The sequence below is a fragment of the Topomyia yanbarensis genome, chromosome 2, assembly GCF_030247195.1.
Source record: "Topomyia yanbarensis strain Yona2022 chromosome 2, ASM3024719v1, whole genome shotgun sequence".
In the NCBI taxonomy this organism is placed as follows: domain Eukaryota; kingdom Metazoa; phylum Arthropoda; class Insecta; order Diptera; family Culicidae; genus Topomyia; species Topomyia yanbarensis.
Window position 1 is genome coordinate 222,934,107 of NC_080671.1, and position 22,181 is coordinate 222,956,287.

General features: G+C 42.1%; 1 protein-coding gene across 1 annotated transcript in view; it reads left to right on the forward strand.

Moving 5' to 3' along the window:
* Positions 1 to 22,181, forward strand: part of LOC131678308 (neuroligin-1-like) — a 1,556,576-nt gene that overhangs the window by 767,438 nt on the left and 766,957 nt on the right. Inside the window, exon 5 of the mRNA XM_058958378.1 lies at positions 21,743 to 21,847. Coding sequence (XP_058814361.1) covers positions 21,743 to 21,847 — 105 coding nt within the window. The remainder of the gene's footprint in view (positions 1 to 21,742; positions 21,848 to 22,181) is intronic.

The window sequence follows — 22,181 nt, forward strand, 5'->3', positions numbered from 1 at the left end:
TTCCTCGGCATTGTTACATCGCATGCCCTCGCTACTGTTTCCGACAGCCCATCGGCGCTCGGAATTGGAGTTACGCTGTCAGCACGAAGTGCTTCCACAAAAAGGTCCTTGTCGAAGTCCACTTCCGCTCGCCAGTCCTCACTCTCCGCGTTACAGTACAATTCCGCCGACCAGTGGTGGTCGCTATGTGTATACTGCTCACTAACTAGCCAATACATGTTATCCATCAGCGACGCGCTGCAGAATGTTACGTCTAGGGTGGATTACCGGCCGTCTTTGCGGAATGTGCTAGCGGAAACTTCGTTGCACAGCCTTACGTCCAGCTTTGCCAGTGCTTCTAATTCTTGCGTTGGTCAGCCTGCTACCCCACTCCACGGCCCAAGCGTTAAAGTCTCCTCCAATAACAATCGGTGTTCGTCCGACTAACGGGTCAGTTAGTGCGTCCAGCATCCGATTGTACTGCTCAGGTGTACACCTTGGGGGGCGTAGCAGCCGAATACGCCGTTGATCCTGGCGATCACGAAGCCTTCGTTTGTGTTATCCACCACCTCTTGAACAGGGAAACCGCCCATCACTTGTATTGCAGCCATCCCTGCACTATGCACAACCCAGTTACCGTTATCGTGGGGAACGTTGCAATAATTGCAACGTCGTCCTTCGTTTCTGTTGTCGACTGCGACAACAGTTGCTGTGCAATGTCGCAATGATTGCGATTAAGCTGGGTTATCTCCATCATCATCATCGTTGGCCTGCCTTCGCCTTTAAATACGCAGGGCATTTGAAGCCTCCTGTCATGTGGTCGTTTCCGTCTTCCGGTTTGCGGATCAAGCACCTTGGTTGCTTCTTACAGTCTCTAGCAACGTGCCCCTTTTCTCCGCATTTTCTGCACAATATAGACCTGTCCTGGTCCTTGCAGTTCCTCGTCAGGTGTCCGAGGTCAAAGCATCTGAAGCATCGTTCCATCTGCTTGAAAACTCGCGGAGTAACTCTCAGCGAACACACCGACTATCTTACTTTTATTTTGCCAGTCTCCACCAGATTGCTGGCAGCGGCCACCGGTAGTCGAATCGCCGCCGTTTGCGTTCCTCCATACGATTTCCAAATCTGGATCGTCGCTGGTACCTCCAGTTTGCATTGCTCGATCAGAGCATGCTTCAGTTCTTCGATGGTGATGGTCGTTATCTCATCTAGACCCTTGCACTCGACTACGGCTTCCTGCGACAGGGCTCTCACGTTCGCTTCGCATCCCAAGGATTTAGCGACGAGCTCGCGGTAGGTCGAGCTCTTGACGGAAGGATCCTTCTTCAGCTCGAAGATCATCTCGCCCTTCTGTGTGCGCCTCGTTCTAACGACGTTCTCTCCCAACTCCTTCAGTTCTGGGTCTTCTCTCACATTTTTGAGAAGATAGGCGTAGGATTTCGTATCGTTCGCTTCGACGATCAGTGCATCTCCTTTCGGCGCCTTCTGACGGGCCGAAGGTATTCCTTCCTTCATCTGCTCCCTTTTTTGGTCTTCCTTCTTCCTCTGCTGTTTCCCGTGCTTCTCCTTCCGACCTACAACGGTACTCCAGCTTTCTCCCTGTTGGGTGTCGTCTTTTTCTTCGGCAACAGCCACAGCATCCTCAACCGTCTGCTTTTTGGGCCCGCCTGGTCTTCCGTCTCCTGGCGAGGATCTTGTCCTCTTTGGAGTCACGGAAACTGGCGTGTTCTCCACACCAATCTGCTTCTCCTTACCCTTACCGGAGGGGCTAGGACGATAGTAGCCTTAGCCGACGCCAATGCTCGCTCGGCTACATCAGCCCTCCGCGTTGCCGTGTCGTACTCATTTACGGCAGATAGTAGCACCTCTCGGATTCTGATGACCATTTCTTTAATGTCCTTATGGACATTGTTTCTTGCATCCACAAATTTGTGGAGCTCCTCCACCAAGTGCTTCGCTGCCACTACTTTTGGCTTCTGTGAGGTGCAGTTCATTCCGTTCTGTCCTGGCTGTTGTTGCGGCTGCTGCTGTTGCTGCTGCTTCTCCACGCTCTTGCTGAGTGCGTTCAGTTGCTGCTGGTGCTGACCTCACCAACCCGCCTCTGGCGAACGGATTCGCCATGCTGGCTCCGTTTATGTTAGTTGCTTGTTTATTCTCCATTGTATGATATGAATTAACTTCAGTCCCGCTTCCGCAAGGACCGATGAACAAAAATGAAAGCTAAACTGTGGAATAGGCCCGCACCCTATTCCACTAACTGGGCGTGATATAAATGTCTTGTCACGTTGACCACAGAACAAGAACTGATCTTTATTTTATTCACTTAATCTTACAGAGTTATTACGTTTATGATTGGTGCCGTGTGCACCGCTTCATGGCTAGTCCCTCTTGGTGCCGGGTGCACCAGGATCGCTGACTAAGCGGGCGACGGATGACGCCGCTCACCATTTAAACTGCTACACAACGTTTGGATTTAGGAGAGCTCGCCTCGTCGCGTCCTCCAGTTCCTGGATTCTTCTGGCGTTTCGCCTCCATCGCCAAATGATGATGGCAATAAAAACTGTCAGCACCAGCAGGCCGTCTATGGTATATCCTGCCACTTCGTGTGTGGATATCTCGTTCTCCACGGTGATATCGAAGCTCGACTTGAATGGCCACATTGTTGTTGGTTGATGTTGCTATGAATAGCACCGCATTGCCGCGGTACAATCGAAGTAGACTCTGGGGTCGGGTTCAAATGGTTGAGTGCGCATTTCTCACCGCCAATGCGCTCGAATCGTTGCTGGGTGGTGCCTGCTTGCTGACAATGCTCGGAAGTGCACATTTCCAGCTGAGCTAGGCCTTCTTGTCCAGCATTTCGTCGTTGGGTTCGATTATAGCGAAGTTGGGATTGCTGACTTCTATTCGTGTCATGCAGCAACTGATGGGTTTTGCATTTGGCTACTACCATTTTCTCCCCACTTTGGGGCGAAGGCATAGGCGACCGTCCCAAATGGCTTGAGGTGGAAGGTCTTCTTCGTGCTCTGATATTTGGTTGACTGGCCTTCGTTCGATGCTGAAGCCGACGCTTCTGGTAATTCGAGTGGTAAAGGAGCCAATAGCCGAACATTGTGCTTGTACACGTTGGGTCCCACGCGAACCGTGACGACTCGAACGATTCCGTCTGCACCCGGATGGGTACTAGTGACTATCCCCATAGGCCACTTTGCTACGGGGTTGTTGTCATCTCCTATGAGGATAATTTGTCCAATTTCCAAATTAGGCTGCCGTTTAGTCCACTTGGCTACGCAGCGCAGGTGTTGCAAGTATTCATCTTGCCACTTGATCCAAAATTGCAGGGTTTGACGCTGAATGCGCTTCCAGCGTATTGAAAGGTTCCGGTTTTCGATCAGTTTGATTGGGATGGGTAGAGCCGTCATGGATCTCCCGATGAGAAAGTGACCTGGGGTTAGCGGCTGTGGCACGCTGGGGTCCGACCAGACCGCGGTTAAAGGACGAGAGTTCATTATCGCCGCAACCTGGTAGAGCACAGTCTGCAACTCCAAAATGTTGAAACAAGCTCCACGGGCTGCTGCGGCAAACAAGCGCTTCGCGACTTTTATATTATCATCCCAGAGCCCTCCAAAATTGGGGCTTCAGGTGGAATGAAGGAGAAGTTTATTCCCTTGTCCGCTGTAGTTTCAACCAATTTGTTCTGAAAATTCATATCGTTGAAGATTTTCCGGAGTTCGGCGAGCTCTCTGCTCACTCCGACGAAGTTTGTTCCGTTATCGGAGTAGATTACCTCTGGCCTGCCGCGCAGCGAAGTAAATCTCATTAATGCTGAAATGAACGCATCGGCAGATTGGTTTTCCGCCACTTCTAGATGCTCTGCTTTTGTAGAAAAGCATATGAATATGCATACGTATACCGTCATCCTCGTCTTAGCCCGTGGGCTTGGTAAAACCTGGAACGGGCCGCATAGATCGACTCCGGTATGTGCAAAGGTGGGTGATGGAGTCACCCTTGCTCTGGGTAATTGGCCCATTTGTTGTTGAAGTTTCCGGGGCCTAGCTCGTGCGCATAAGATGCACTTGTTAATAACAGCTTTGGCTGTTTTTCTGAGGTTTCGCATCCAGTAATACTGCTGGAAATCTGCAATGATAGTATCCATTCCTGCATGGAGGTTTCGCCTATGAATATGGTCCAACACAATTTTTCCGAAGAAGTGTTCTCGAGGGACTTCGTTGATTTTGGGGCAGATCAGCGAGGCTTAGTCTTTCCACGATCCGAATCAGTCCATCTTTGATGACTGGACTGAGATGTTGAAGAGGGCCTTGTTTGGTAAGAACCCCTTTATCTTCAAGGTGAGCGAGTTCTTCCGGATAGCTGAGACGTCGAAGATGCTTGATGATCAGGCGTTCGCCAGCTTCTAACTCACTGGCAGTTATGGGTCCGTTTGAGGACTCCCTGATGATACTGCGACCCCGGATAATTGCAGATTTGGCCATGAAATTATTCTAGGTCCGCTGAAGGAAGGCAAAGTGCTTTCGCGTTCGTCGAAATGAATTGTGATGAAGATACCTTGCTGTTAGGTCCTCGGCTTCGATGATGATGTTGTCGTTGGCAGAAGCACTAACGGTAGTCATTGGCAAAGCTACGTGTGGCTCGGCGGGTTGGCGATTTTGTAAAACGTAGGGGGTGGCATGCAACCACATTTCTCTTTTCATGTTCAGTAATTTTCTCACAGAGATGCCTCTGGAGACTATATCCACGGGGTTGTGATCTGTAGGAATGCAGTGCCAATCTCTGGAATTAGTGAGGGACTGGCTCACGTTGATCCTGTTTCGCACGTATACTTCGTTGTGGGGAGCGTTCGAGTGGATCCAAAGTAATACGATTTGTGAGTCGCACCAAAAGCAAGTGTTTGTGGCACGAGATGGTACAATTTTACTGATTAGGGTCATCAGCTCTGCTAGCAGTTTCGCGCCTAAGAGCTCTTTTCGTGGAAGTGTGACGTCCTTCAGTGGAGCCACGCGCGATTTTGCGCACAATAAATTCATGGATTCTATTCCTTGCTCATCCTGGGCGTAAGCATAGATCGCACACTCATAGGCCAGGTTGGATGCATCGGAAAACCCGTGCAGTTCCAAGTGCACTGGATTACTAGAAATTACTTGGCGTGGTAGCTCCAAGTCAGACAATTTCGGCAGCGTTTTTTTAAGCTGCAGCCATTGATGTAGCGATTCAGAAGGAATCTTGTCGTCCCATTTTAACTTAACTTTCCAAAGTCCTTGGAGAAGTATTTTAGCGGTGATGATTATCGGTTGCATGATGCCTAATGGATCATACAGCCTCAATATATCTGAGGCTAGTTGCCGTTTCGTCATGCTTTCTATTGTATATATCTGATTATCTGCGATACAGCGGAATGTGTCGTCCTTTGGCGACCAAGCAACGCCCAGGGTTTTTATGATGTCATGACCTCCGATTCGTATTTCCTTCTCTAGATCCTCGTTCGACACGTCGGCGAGAATGTTGACATCATTGGACGCCCACTTTCGCAGGGGAAAACCTCGCTTCATCAAGGCTGATTCTACAGCTTTTCGTTTTTCCAGTAAGTCGATTGTAGAATCTCTCCCCATCATAAGATTGTCCACGTAGAAACATTGCTGAATGGTGTCTGCAATTTCAGGCTGTTCAGGTATAATTTCCTGTCCGACCTCGTGAAGTGCTCGGCATGCTAGGAAGGATGATGCCGCTTCCCCGTATGTTACCGTTTTCAACCGGTATGCTTGAATTTTCTCAGACGGCGATTCCCGCCAAAGGATGCATTGCAACCATGAGTCCTCCTCGTGAATGTTCACCTGATGATACATCTTTGCTATGTCAGCGGTGACTACCTTGTCGTGGCATCGGAAATCCAAAAGCAGATCAAATAATTCACGCTGAATCACGGGGCCACTGTGTTGGATATCATTAAGTGATAATTGTGTTGATGTTTTTGCGCTAGCATAAAAAACTACGCGCAACTTGGTTGAGGTGGAATCTGGCTTAATCACGCAGGAATGTGATATGTAGTACCCGATTCGGTGGTGCCAATTTAAAGTCACGTAAATAAAACTAAACAAAAACAAATCTCTAGGGTGGACAGCTTCCATGTGATTCATAGAGAAATATTCCGCAAAAAATGCTCGATATTGCTCGTAAATTTCTGGGTGATAGGCTAGGCGCTTCTCCAGCGAAAGCAGTCGCCTTTTTGCCTGTTCGAAAGAATGGCCTAATAACTGTGCCTCGTGCTTTAGGGGTAAGCGTACTACAAATTTTCCATCTGGCCCTATGGTTGTATTTTTCGAAAATGGTCTTCGCAAATATTCACGCTGTGGCAGGGCTTCGCTTCCGCAGAAGTCACCTCTTCCAGCGTCCAAAATTTCCTGAATAGAACTTCTAGGTTCTCACCGTCGTCATTGGCCTCCGGTATCGATTCGACGTTTGGCATCTTTGTTGTATTCGGGTTGGCTGTAACAATCGCCACGGTGGTCTGCCGAGGAGCTTGCAAAGAGGCTATTCCGCCAACTAGCCATCCAAGTGCAGATTCCTGAAATATGGGTCCGCTGCCGAGGTTAATAGATCTAGGTCCCATAATTTGAAAGAAGACTCGGGATCCTAGTAAAATTTCCACTGGTTGCTTCCGATAAAAACCGTGGTCTGCTAATTCAATGCCTGCTGGGACTTCTATGTCCTGCTTGTGCAATGTGATACTAGGCTGGTCCTCCAAGAGACGAGGGACCACCATCATATCTATGATTGTGGCGAAGTTGCCACCTATGGATGATATCGAGGTCGATATTTTTCGTTGTGCGGTTATGCCTCCGTTTATTCCATTTATGGTCAATAATGTCTCTTCATACGATAAGTTGAGGATTAATGCAGCATCCTCGGTTATGGTTTCGACCTGACTACCGGAATCTAGCAGACACCTAATTTGGTACCATGCGTTTGCTCCCCTCACTTTTATGGTCACGGTAGCCAGGAACACGTAATTGTTATGTAGTCAATTCGAAGTGCTGGTTGAAGCCGTGGCCTGAGTAGTCGATCCGTCGGTGATACTCTGCTTTTGATCTAGAGCTTTTTCTATGCTCTCTAGGTGTAGTAGAGTGTGGTGCCGCGCACCACATTCTTTGCAATTGACGTTGGAGGAACACTTTTGTGCAGGGTGTCCCCACAAAAGACAGTTGTAGCACCGCCTCGCTGCCGTAGTAGCCTCCTAACGTTGTTTGATGGACAACTTGTTGAAAGGGACACAGTAGAAAATGCTGTGCCCTTTGCCGCCACAAGAGAATCAATTATGTTGTTCCTTTTGGGTTGGAGCCTTTGTGGCTGAATCCTTCTTTGTGTTAGCAGTGATCACTGTTGCAGTCTTTTGAGGGCGCTTCTGCGAAGAATCTTCGAAATTTTTGCAGGTAAGTTGGTTGGCCCGCTTCTCCAACTCGGCCTTGAAATCTATCCATGTATATATTTTTTGAAGATCCAAGCTCTCTTCGAGCTTGGATAAAGTGGAAACGTCTAGCTTACCTTTGACGGTTGCGATGATTAATCCGTTTGCGACGCAATCCAATATGTGGTTGCGCCTTCCGTTGATTTGATGAGCGGCATGGACTGTGGTGTCCACCGCGTTAATTAGTGCAAATATTCCCTTGGCACTGGGATGTGTCATGCTCTTCACTCGCAGTAGTTTTGTGAAATAACCTTCGAGGGCTATTCTGCGTTTGAAAAAACGCGCTTCTAACTTTTGCCAGGCGTAGGGCAAAGGAACTTCCTGAATTTTCCAATGCTTCGATGGAATTTTTTGCGGGTTCGAAGTGCTCGAGGCACTTGCACGAGAACGCGAATGTATCCGCATCCTCGCTCAGCGCAGATATGCGCTATTCAAACCGGCTCTTGAATGATGAGAGCCATTCGGTCGGCGATCCATTAAACCGTGGTAAGTCAATTCTTGGTAGATGGTCTGATCGACCAGGAGGCTGCTGGATAGTCTGATCCAGCAGAACGTTAGGCTGGTTTGCTGGGGGAGCTGGTCTCAGTGCCTCGGCCAATTCTTCCAATGCTATATTAGCGCCAAGGTAAATGGCAATTAAGGGGCTCCCTTCGAGGTTGCGCGCGCGGACCTTCTAGTCCTTTCAGTTTTAGCAGGACACCAGAGGCCTGGTCATACAGGCCGTCCAACATCCCGATTGTTGTTTTCACCTGCACCAAAGAGTGGGGCAGCTCTTTTAGTTTCTTTGCGTCGCTCGCTATGTTTTTCAAGCTATTTTCCAATGCAAACAGCTGATTTTTAGTGGCTTCCACCAACTCCAACACCTCTACTTCTTTTCGCGGCATTTTGTTCTGTTTTTCACTACGCACTGCACTATGCTGGTGCTTACTGTTATTCAATGTTTTCACTACTCACTGTACCTCCAAGTTGCACGATTGGTTGTGATCTTCGCCGTCCACTAACCGCGAATTTTTCACTCGTCTCCGCACGGGCGGCGCTTGAAAACTTTTACACTTTACCGCGCACCACTGTTAAGTGCCCGGGAGGCAATTTTTCAGCCTCGTCTATTTATTTGCGCTCTATCTACCCAGCACGGGGCCACTGCACTTGAAACAGACGGGCTAACAACTTTGTTTTGTTCAATTAATTATGATTGATCCACCGCACACGGGTGAGAGCGTTCAATTTACTTTCCACAACCGCTGCCTACGGGTGGCAGTAGGATTGATTTTTACGACTTTTCTTGGGTAATGCTCACGACACGCGTGGTTCGAGCCAACTGCAATTAGATACACTTTTTCTGGTTCACTACACTTTTCGCGTCGAATTGAACGAATTTGCACTTGACTTCTCTCTGCGCAAATAAGGAGTGATCAGCCGGTGCTGATCACGTCGGGGTCACCAAAATGTATGTTATGAATTAACTTCAGTCCCACTTCCGCAAGGACCGTTGAACAAAAATGAAAGCTAAACTGTGGAATAGGCCCGCACCCTATTCCACTAACTGGGCGTGATATAAATGACTTGTCACGTTGACCACAGATCAAGAACTGATCTTTATTTTATTCACATAATCTTACAGAGTTATTACGTTTATGATTGGTGCCGTGAGCACCGCTTCATGGCTAGTCCCACTTGGTACCGGGTGCACCAGGATCGCTGACTAAGCGGGCGTAGGATGACGCCGCTCACCGTTTAGACTGCTACACAAAGTTTGGATTTAGGAGAGCTCGCCTCGTCGCGTCCTCCAGTTCCTGGATTCTTCTGGTGTTTCGCCTCCATCGTCAAATGATGATGGCAATAATAACTGCCAGCACCAGCAGGCCGTCTATGGTGTATCCTGCCGCTTCGTGTGTGGATATCTCGTTCTCTACGGTGATATCTAGACTCTGGGGTCGGGTTCAAATCGTTGAGTGCGTATTTCTCACCGACAATGCGCTCGAATCGTTGCTGGGTGGTGCCTGCTTGCTGACAATGCACAAGAGGGCACATTTCCCGCTGAGCTGAACCTTCTTGTCCAGCATTTCTTCGTTGGGTTCGATTATAGCGAAGTTGGGATTGCTGAGTTCTATTCGTGTCATGCAGCAATTGATGGGTTTTGCATTTGGCTACTTCCATCCATTTTATTGGGTCCCAACTCCGGCCGCTATCTCCACTCGCTGCACATATTCGTCTCTCGTAATCCCATGATTATCTATACTGCCAAAAGGCAGCAGGGAGGTCATGCAAGGGTTGACACTATCCTTCATGGGGAGTAGTGTTCAGAGCCGGATCGGCGTAAATCGGGAATGCTCTAACCGAACCTAGTACCACCAACCAAATGATGCCGAGTGTCGAACGTACTCGGAGACCTGCCACGGTTTTATTGGGACGGAGGCAGGCATGCTGTTAGCCCAATCGCCATTTCAGGTCGGTGTCATCCTTCCTTACTCAGGGAGTAGAACAGCACGCCTGTCAGCCCAAAGTCGCCGTCCTATTCGAAATCTGTGTCCTGTCCGTTGTCGTTTGCCATGGCCAGTATGCCATAATCAGGATGTTACTGGCGTCTATCTTGATGTGCCGGTTGGCACTCCGGTTGGGCTAGGGTGCTTTTATTGCTAAGATCATCGATTATTGGAATCTTAGGATCTTAGCAGAAGCGGCACAGACTCGCTTCGTCGGAGCTGCTTTCGGTATTATGGCTTTTTTTAGAGGTTTAGAAGAACCCAATCCAAACCCCATCATATCCTAGCAAAACTCTGTGTGTATGTGTTTTTTTAGAGAGCAGTAAAAAACTTTCCAAGAAAACCCTAGACCTGAGGGAAAATGTACAAAACCCCAATGTCTCAGGGAACGGGTTTGGGCTGCCATCACCCGACCTGCTAAAAAACCACTGCTCTTGCTTAGAACCTGATTCCTCCCCGGCACTACCATACGGCATTACTTCGGGGAGGGGTTTTTATGTGAATAGCACATACTCTAATTCAACTACTTACTAGTTCGTTTCTTCCGCAGGGTTACAGCCCCACTCCTCGACACACCACCAATTCTCTACCATCCACCATGCAATTTCTGCATGGCAGTCGGAAAGCTGGCTGTGACTCGAGACTTAGTGCTCCTCCCCTACGAATACAATATGGGCGGCAAACTTCAGACTGTCTAATCCACCGAGCCCTTCGGCTCCCTTGTGCCAGTTAGCACCGCAACTCCCTTCTCGCACCATTCAGCGCCGTTTACTCGTTGAGCACCAGTGTGTGTGTGACGGACAAACTCTCATTCGTGTTTCTCAGCAATGGCTGAACCGATCTTATCCAAATCTAATTTTAAGTGATATACCTATCAGCCAGACAGAACGCTAATAATTTGTTTTTGATTTTTAGTTTTCAAGATATGAATGTTTGAATGTGTAAAAAAGGCGTTTTTTGCGGTTTAAATTATCTGCCGAAATTGACGATATAGATGAACACTTTATATATATCTTTGGACAGCCTATAAGAATACCTTTCGAACGACCTATGGATTGCTGAAAACGGACTATTATCAAGAGATATTTATAATTAAATATGGACGAAAGATTTCTATCATTTCCCATAGCCACAGATAAGACCAAAAACATGTAATCTATTTTTAACGCCAAAGCGTCTAATTTTAGGTCAATAGTGTCTTCGGAGAATTTAATGGAGGCAATATGCCCTTTCTTTGGGTATTAATTTTTTCATTAAACCAACTACAGGTGAGATATTTTCATAAATTTTCTTGGAAGTGATTGTATTGAAATGATGTCTTCAGCAAATTTGTAGCTCTTACTATTGCGAATAACTTTACTGAAGACAGGTGTGGATTACCCTTTATCGCCTATTTAATGTTTCTATATAGTAGTAAAGCATTCAAATTAGCCAAATATGAATTCGATAAAACGAATCTATCTACAATCGCTAGAAATAACCGCCGAACAATTCCGAGTTGTCTACATGGAACTTGATCACTGATCGATGCAAAAATTTTCATTAGCGCGAACCTAATGACTGTAAAGTTTCTAAGTGAAAAACACCGGATCGATAAAAATAACTCCAAGCAACGGCGTAACCAAGAGAAGGCTTTAGGATTCAACCCCACCCCTTGCCCCTACCCAAAAAAAAATAATTGGATTGATGAGGATAATTCATTGATACTGACTGACTTCATTCAATATTACAAAATACAATATTAATTTTATAACACTGCGAAACAAAATAAAAAAAAATTTGGGAGCAGAACGAAAATAAAAATGGCAAAAGTTTATGGTGCCAGGAAACCCCTGGGGAAGAAATTTTTGAAAATTTGGAACGGGGCTTCACAAATTAAAACCAAATTACGTATGGAGCACTAGGGTGGTTCTACAGGGTAGATATCAATGAAAATGGTGATCTTAAATCGCGTAAAATCTTACATAAAATGCTTATTACATCGAAAAAATAATCTATGCAAGTTTTCAGCTCAATCGGACATCATTAAGGGGGTGCGGCGTTTGAATATTGATTTCATAATATAAGAAAAAATGCAGAGTACATGATCCAGATGGAGTACATGAAATGTTGAAAATCGATTTTTTTTGTCAAAATATGTCTAAAAATAGCATGAAAAATCAGCATCTAGTGTCAAAACAAACGAAAGCCGCTGAAAACAAATTTAATTTTTTTAGTTCCAAGGACTTAGAAATTTTTGAAAAAATGATTCGAAATCGAAACCCTATGATTGCAAAAAAAATCCCATTGAACTGGGTTTGAGATCAGAACAAATAAAAAGATGGCAGCGATTTAGAACCCTAAATTTCCAACTGAATCGTCGTGAAGAAAGTTTTGGAATGGGACTTCATAGCATAAAACCAAAGTTTTGTGAAATTTAAAAAAATAACATCTTTTAGGCGAAAATGGGCATCTTGAATCCAATTTTCCCAACGAACTGGGTTTGGTTGCAGAACAAATACAAATGGCAGGTATTTGGGGTTCCAACTACATCAATGTAAAACGATTTTTGAAAAAAATTGGAACGGGACTTTACAGTTTCAAACCAAAGTTTTGTGAATTTTCTTAAAACAACTTCTTTTAGGTAAAAATGGGCACCTTTGATCAAATTTTCCCAACGAACTGGGCTTGGATGATTTAGAAGGAATCCTAAATTCCTGCTATTTTTTTTTCTGCTCCCAAGCCCATTTCGTTGGAATTTTTTTTGCAATCATAGGACATTACGATAAACTTTACGATTTTCGAATAATTTTTCCAAAAATTTCCAAGTCCTTGGAACTAAAAAAATTAAGATTCTTTTAGTGGTATTGGTTTGTTTTGACACTAGACGCTTATGTTTCATGCTATTTTTAGACATATTTCGTAAAAAAATCGATTTTCATCATTTCATGTACTCCCTCCAAGCTTTGGATTTTTTCTTATATTATGAAATCAATATTCAAACGCCGCACCCCCTTAATGATGTCCGATTGAGCTAAACACTTGCATAGATTACTTTTTCGATGTAATAAGCATTTTATGTAAGACTTCATGCGAAAAATTTAAGATCACCATTTTCATTGATATCTACCCTGTAGAACCACCTTAGTTCTCCATACAAACTTTGGTTTTAATTTGAGATTTTTTTCAAAAATTGCTTCACCAGGGGTTTCCAGGGACCGCAAACTTTTTTCGTTCTGCTCCCCGATCGTGTGTTGAACAGTGTAATTATCAAATCAGTACATTGATAACCTGTCGTTTTAAATATTATGAGGACTTTTGAAAAGTTGCGGGAATGGGATCCTGACCTGTAACAGATCTATTGATCTTAATCTAACAGTTGTCTAATCACATCAATATCAAATACCCGCCTAAACACATTCCAATAGACACTCATTCCAGAGTTCTGAAATCAATCATAATCCTCAGATTTCCTTTCATATTGAAATCACTTTTTAATGGATGTACTGTAACATGGATTATGGTCTTTTTAATAGAAAGTGAAGTTGGAAACACAGAAACATGAAACATAGAACTGCTCTCCGAAAAATTGCACAGCATTCAACATTTGCTGAACATGCCTTTATTTTGGGAAAACGTAGAGTTGAGACGAAAACGTAATATGATTAATAACGAAGATAGCACTTTCCGAAAGTACTGTAAAACTTATGAAAAATGGCATTTTCCGTTCGACTCTAGCAGGTCCTGATCAATTTTGATGAGCTTTTAATTTTTGTTGTATTTTATTATATGAATAGGTAGAATAGGTGGAAAAAATGTTCGCGAACAATAATTTAAGGTCAAGATTACATCATTTCGCAACCGCCAAGTCCGGAGGTTTAGTATCTTCGATGAATTTTACAAACGTTATTTGTACCTTTAAAATACATTATTATGATTTTATTGTTTATTTTTATGATCTTCTACTATTTATAAACAATAAATTTTACATTTTATCCAAAGCTTGAGTTTGCGAAGCTCGTAATAAAAAATTGTTTAAGATAAAAAAATAGATTAAAGAACATTTTGTAAATATCATTTTAGAACTCAATATATTCCCTACACGTAGAATTCATTCATGCAATAAATTTGTTTTAAATGATAGTCTCAACAAATTCGCTAAAGAAACGAACTCTGTTACTATTTTTTGAAAAGTTAATCCTCCATAATTTCAAACCTTCAAATATGACGATGTCGGAATTATGCCATTTGGACATTATGTTTAATTTTCACCAAACCGAGCTACGCCGCTGATCCTAAGTAAAGAGAAGCAAAGTCGTTATACTCTCGTCCACAAGAAACTTCTTCGAATACTCTATTATAATACAGTGAAGACCCCATTTGATTAGCGTCCGATTTAATCTACTCCCGATTTTGTCAGTCTCATATGAAAATATGTTTGCTCTAGCAGACGAACAAGGCTGAATTCGAGTGAATCCTTTCTTGAGCATATTTTTCTTACCTAAAAGATGCAAATATGCCAAAATAAAAAAATCATGTTTTTAAAATATGCACTAGAAGGTCACTTTAAGAGAAATTTATATTAAATAATCATAAATAGCTATCCGACTACATGAAAAAGGAAGAATATTTTAACAGCTTTATTTTATTATAAAGAAAGAAAAAAATGTCCCGATTTAGTAAATGTCCCCACATTGTCAACCTACAATACGGCATGGGCTGATAATAATGGGTCTTTACTGTATTTGTTATTCACTGTGTCCCACATTAATAGGTACATCCCATTTTTGAGGATATTTTTTTTCAATTGCATCGAACTACACCAATTTTTTGGTAGTTATTTAAACGACTTCTTCCAAAATTTTGGTGAACCCTTTTCCCATTCGTGCGATAGTTTATGTTAAAAAGGCTTCCTAAATTAATTGGTATATGTAAGGGCTTATATGTTGCGGATTGAGAAAATACAGAAATTTTCAACTTTTTTCCTACACAATATTACAAATGCTTATTAAACAAGTTTCCCTAATAAGGTTGTAAAAATTAAAAAGTATTTGAGAATTATTAATAGCTTTAGTATACGGAGTAGTGACAGTCGCTCCACAACGCAGTTTATTTCTTATGACTTGCGGGGAGTACGATTTCTCGAATTGCTGAGCTGAAAATTATGGAATAGAAGTTGATTTTAAAATTCTTCACAGATTTAACCCGCCAAAAATCGCGCAAATGGCTCGTAATGAGACTCGCTGGTGGCCTAAGACGATTTCGTTAGATTTTCAGAGCAGCGTGCACAGTGCACTAACACAAGTGACGGAAGGTTATCGAAAAGTTTCGTGGAAACGAAAATTCCAGTGATGATGATTTTCTTTAACAGGTTTCGAGAGTTTTTTATTTGTGCTTTGGCATTAGGATGAGCGATAATAATTCAAATCAAAGATAACGTATGCGGAATAAAATTTGGACAAAATTCAAAAGGCAATTTTTTTGTATAAAACCCTTTATTAAATGTTCTCTCTATATGAAAACATTTGTCAGCTTTTTAACTTAATGTAGAAAAAAAAATTGAGCTCATTCGAGAAGCTTTACGACAGTTTGCAGGAACTTTTTGCAAAGGAGTCGAAAAAATTGATGTTGGCATATTTTTAATTTCTTTCTTAATTTTGATTATCATTTTTGTTAGTTTTAGGTCGAAAATTATGAGCATTTACTCTCTGCTTCATATTATCCCCGAAAAATCTGATTTGGGTGCTGTTGTGGTACATTTGGAGGGATATCAGCCTTTTGTTCAAAATATATACCATAATCCTCCAATGCGCCAAAATTTTTTTTGGCATAATAGCTAAGTGCCAGATTGGGCGTTCGCTGCCATTTTGTTCACATGGTATCTCCTAGTGGGTCGAAAATAACACTGGATATTTGAAATGAGTGTGCCTAGAGTATGACGTTTAGTATGGTGCTTTGCGCAGGGTTGCTTTTTTGTTTTAATGCTGGAAGCGTTGTCCAAATTTCATTCCGCTTACGTTACTACTGGGAAGTCACTTTTAGAAAAAGTCGATATCAAAATAAAGTTTGAACTATGCACGCATGCACTTCAAAGGTAGCGTGATATCAAGAGCTGCAATTTCAGTTCTTAGTTCTCTGCATGTGTTATCAAAAACATCGCGAAATATAATGTTCTAAATACTCTCAATCGATATATTATCGGAAGAGAGTGATAACAGTTATAAGAAATGTCTCATCACTCATAGTTGGATTAAAAACGTTTTTGATCTTATTTCTGGCTATGGAAAATGATAAAAATCTTTCATCCGCATTATTTTAATTTCGTTTATTTGATAGGCACAAATGCGTTAGCTTGGCGGTGCCAAATTCTTTTATTTTGACATTTTGGATATCATAAAACTAGGAGGTTACAATGTTGAAATATATTTTTTTATAAAAGAGAAAATTTTTACAGCTATCTTAAAAGTAGAAATAAGATTCTATATACAAGAAAGGGGGCAAAAAAAAATTTTATGGAAAATTTTTAAACAAGGAATTCAATTGTAATAGTTTTTACGAAATATTTTACAGTTATCTTAAGACTAACAATATAGTTTGGTACACAAAAGGGGGAACAAATATTTATGAGAAATTTCACAGATGTTTTAAAACTAGGGATTCAATTCTATTTACAAGATGGGGGTCAATAGTTTTAACAAAAAGTAAATATTACAACTATCTTAAAATTAGGAATACGGAATACAAGTTTGATTTTTCATCGGAGACTTATGCTTGGTCAAGATATTCAGAGGGGGCTTATTTCCAAAATCGGTGTAAAAGCAGTTGTATCAAAGACAGGGGAGAGAAGGCGTAGATGGTGACCGGGAGAGAAGAGCAAAACTTGCAACTTTCGGGCAAACGGGAGATCAGTGAAACCAAATAGCGCCTCAGTCTAGTAGGTCGGATTGGCGGATGGTATTCTTCGGACCCGCGGGGAATCCTTCAAAAGTCACCGGACCTCGAGTCACGCTCGCTTCAGTTTCCGTAGTGGTGTGGGTGACGGCGGTTACATAGTGGCAGTCTGGAGCTGATCGGTTCCACGAGGCAGGAGGAAACTTCATAAAACGAGAAATAAAATAGAGGAGCCAAATTGGGATATTTATCGTTTTTATGAAAGTATAAATAAGGGACATATAGGGGAAATCACGATTTGCCAGCATATCTCGGACTGGTCTACCTCGGGCCCGAAGGGAATCCTTTAACTGAGACCTGGCGTCCAAGTACCCGGCGCATACCCAGACAACGTGCTCGATGTCGTGATAGTCCTCGTCACAAGCGCACAGACTACTTTCCGCATCCAAGGTGTAGTGATTGGACATAAATCGGGATATTACACGAATAAAATCCCGACCCACATCCATCCCCCTGAACCAAGGCTTCGTTGATACCTTTGGGATAATCGAATGTAGCCAACGTCCAAGTTCACCATTGCTCCACGAGGTTTGCCAACTGTTGAGTGTCCTCTGACGACATATACTAAAAAAATCGTTGAAGCAGATTGGTCTTTCGTATATGTCACCATTTAATGCGCCAACCTTTGCTAATGAGTCAGCCTTTTCATTGCCCGGGATAGAGCAATGAGAGGGGACCCAAACAAAGGTAATCTGATAAGATTTTTCAGATAACGTACACAAGGACTCCCGTATCTTCCCCAGAAAATACAGGAATTGCTTTTTAGGCTTCACCGCACGAAAAGCCTCGATAGAGCTGAGGCTGTCCGAAATGATGAAGTAGTGGTCTGTGGGCGGAGTGTCGATGATCCCAAAAGTGTACTGAATTGCAGCTAACTCTGCGACGTAAACTGAAGCGGGATCATTGAGCTTGAATGAAGCGGTGATAGTAATGTTGAAGATACCGAAGCCAATGGACCCATCGAGATTTGATCCGTCAGTGTAAAACATTTTGTCACAGTCGACTTCTCGGAATTTATTATAAAATATATTGGGGATCACTTACGGGCGTATATGGTCCGGGATTCCACGAATCTCTTCCTTCATGGATGTGACGAAGAATACAGTGGAATCCGAAGTATCTAGGAAACGAACACGCTTGGGAGTATACGAAGAAGGATTCATGCTCTGTGCTATGTAGGCGAAGTACAAGGACATAAATCGGGATCAAGCCTCTCGAAATTAAATGGGTAGAGTGCATGCAACCCAAGACAATGCGCAAACAACGATACTGGGTTCTCTCCAGTTTGATGAAGTGTATGATCGCAGCGGAGCGGAAACAAACACCCGTACTCCATCAAGGACAATATCGTTGTTTGGTATAACCTGATCAGATCTCCTGGGTGGTCCCCCCACCATGTTCCAGTTGTTGTCCGGAGAAAATTGATCCTTTGTTGGCATTTCTGTTTCAGATACCTAATGTGACATCCGAGATATTTGAATGTGAAGATCTGATTGATCGCTACACCCATGAGTAGAAGCTGGAGTTGCGCCGGCTCACGCTTCCTAGAAAAGACAACCAATTTAGTTTTCTCCGTGTAGAACTCGATACCGATCTGGAGAGCCAAAGCAGACAAATTGTCCAAGGTATCTTGTAATGGTCCTTGCATTCACGTAAAAATGTTATTCACGTGAAAATTGTAGAGCTGGGGACTTAGACATGAGCCCTGGGGAAGAACCATGTAATTAAATCGCGATGTTGTCAAATCGCCATGCGGAAAGTGCATGTACTTTTCAGACAATAAGTTTAGCAAAAATTTATTTAAAATTGGCGAAAGACCATGCTGGGGCAGCTTCTCTGACAGAATGTTGATAGAAACTGAGTTAAAAGCCCCCTTAATATCCAAGAAGACTGATGCCATCTGCTCTTTGTTAGCATAGGCCATTTGGATTTCTGTAGAAAGCAACGCAAGGCAATCGTTCCTCCCTTTGCCTTTGCGGAAGCCAAATTGTGTATCTGACAGTAAGCCATTTGCTTCAACCCAATTGTCGAGGCGAAACAAGATCATTTTCTCGAACAACTTCCGGATACAGGAAAGCTTTACAATTGGCCGGTACGAGTTGTGGTCGGAGGCTGGTTTTCCTGATTTTTGGATGGCGATGATCTTCACTTGCCTCCAGTCATGAGGGACAGTGTTACCCTCAACAAACTTGTTCAATAAATTCAACAAGCGCCTTTTTGCAGTGCCAGGCAGATTCTTCAGCAAGTCGAATTTGATTCTGTCTAACCCTGGGGCGACATTGTTGCATGACAAGAGAGCAAGTGAGAACTCCACCATCGAAAACGGTGTTTCGTTCGCGGTAACGTGAGGAGACGCGGCGCGGTACGTTTTCTATACCGGGACAGAGTCTGGACAGATCTTCTTGGCGAAAGCGAATATCCAACGATTTGAATATTCCACGTTCACGTTGGTACTGTTTCGGTTACGCATACGTCGAGCCGTACCCCAAAGAGTGCTCATCGCTGTTTCTTTCGTTAATTCGTCGACGAACCGGCGCCAATAACTGCGTTTTTTGGCTTTCATTAGACTCTTCATTCGCCTTTCTAACGATGCCTACTGCTGATAGCTAGCGGGTAACCCGTCTTCTCGGAAGGCCTTATATGCAGTGGACTTCTCCGCGTACAGCTCTGAGCACTCTTTATCCCACCACAGTGTGGGAGATCGTCCATGGGTGTTCGCGCTGGGTACTGGTTTAGTCTGAGCTTGATTCGCACTGTCGAGAATCAAGCCAGCCAAAAACCTGAACTCTTCCTCCGGAGGAAGCTCTTGAGTGGATTCGATTTTAACGGATATCGCGGTCGCGTAACTCTTTCAATGTGAGGTCATACGAGACATTGATTGTTTCTGATGGTCCTGAACCGTTAGCAATTGAAATTACGATAGGTAAATGACCGCTACCGTGGGGATCAGGGATCACCTTCCACATGCAATCAAACTGTAGCGATATCGAGCATAGCGATAAATCCAACGCGCTTGCGTGTGCTGGTGGTGTAGGAATCCGCGTCATTTCTCTAGTGTTTAAGATAGTCATGTTGAAATTGTCGCAAAGATCTTGGATTAATGTTGATCTATTATCATCATGAAGACAGCCCCATACTGTACCGTGCGAGTTAAAGTCTCCCAGAACTAGTCGCGGTGCCGGTAGGATTCCGTGATATTACAAAGCGTTCGGTGCCCTACCGAGGCTCTAGGAGGAATGTAGATGGAAGCAATGCAAACCTTTGATTAGAACTTGACAAGCGACAATTTCAATCATACTCAGTTGCGTTTCGGCTTCGCCTCATCAGAAACCGACACTAACTTATTGTCGGAATAGATTAGCGCCGGCTTGACGCAAAACCCTTAAAACTAAAACACACTTTGTGTTTCAATCGAACGACTGATCAAACGTGATGTCCCATTCGAGCAGAAGTTCTGTTTATGCCGATGAGACACAGTGAAGACGAAACTTGTCTTGGCTTAGCAGGCCTATGCGAAAGCACTATATATATAAATATATATATATATATATATATATATATATATATATATATATATATATATATATATATCATATATATATATATATATATATATATATATATATATATATATATATATATATATATATATATATATATATATATATATATATATATATATATATATATATATATATATATATATATATATATATATATATATATATATATATATATATATATATATATATATATATATATATATATATATATATATATATATATATATATATATATATATATATATATATATATATATATATATATATATATATATATATATATATATATATATATATATATATATATATATATATATATATATATATATATATATATATATATATATAATTATTCACTTAATGCACGGAACCAGAAAACGAACTGCTGCTTCGATCGAGAGCTCGGATAGTTATGTTTCATCCGCATTTAATGTTAAATATCTCTTTTGATAATAGTCCGATTTCAACACTTTATTTACGTTCGAATGGTATTTATATAAGCATTTTAAAAATATATAAATTGTTTAGTTACGTAGTCAATTTCGGTAACAAATTTAAAAAAAAACTTCGAAAAACGCGATTTTTGCACCTTTAAACATTCATATCGTGAAAACTAAACATCAGAATCAAAAACCATTTAATAACGTTCTATCTGGGTGATAGGTCTTTCATTTAAAATTGGTTTGGATAAGATCGGTTCAGTTATTGTTGAGAAACACGACTGAGAGTTTGTCTGTTACATACACACGCACACAGACATTGTTCCAAATCGTCGAGCTGAGTCGATTGGTATATAAGACTCGGCCCTACGGGCTCGGAAAAACTCTTGAAAGTTTTAGCGAATTCTATACATTTCTTTTCTAAGAAATGTATAATAGAGTTTTAACGAAATATTTATACCATAATCCCGATACAATAAAATATAACTCATAAAAATTGGTGATTTTGTGAACAATTCGAGGATCATTTGACATGGATTTACTCAGAAGTACTTTACTTCAAAAGTAACACCTAAAAAGGTTTAAAAAACTCTCAAATTGCACGATAGGTATGTACTCGTACAGTTACGTTGCTCAAATATAGGAATGTTTCACAACAGCAATAGCCATTCAATTAGCTCATCTGTCTCTATACACCCATGTAGGGCATAATTGGCAAACTCATGATATAATAACTACAAACTAGGGGCAAGCACAAAAAAGAAACACCAACTTAGCATTAATCATAACAATAACAAAGCATAGTTGAAATGCTCATATTTATTTTTATGGTGTTTTCCACAAGTTAATTAATATATCACGTTCACACAGGTTTCTTCCTGGATACGCACCATTTGTGGACGGAACAGTTATAGCGAATTCCATAACAGCAAATACACGTTTAAAATCTTTACCAACTGGATCTGCCATTACAAGGTATGTATCAATTTATGTAAAAAAGATATAAGCATAAGTATGATTAAGAACCTCTCCAGGGGTGATTGACTGTCATATTTGGAGAAAAAAATCGTTGTACCCATACCATCAAATCTCAACCGTTACAAAGCTATTGAACTTAAGCAACTTATTTATCTTAAAATACCTCTAACTCAAAAAGTATGCTTTGTATTTTAAATCTTTTAGTTCCATTGGAAAGTGAGAAAATTTCCTATTGAATGGTGTTCTCATATCTTTCAGTTAATTAATTTTAATTATCTTTCAGTTGTAAAGTAGTTAAAAGTTGGTGCTTTTGATGAGGTTTTTGTTAATT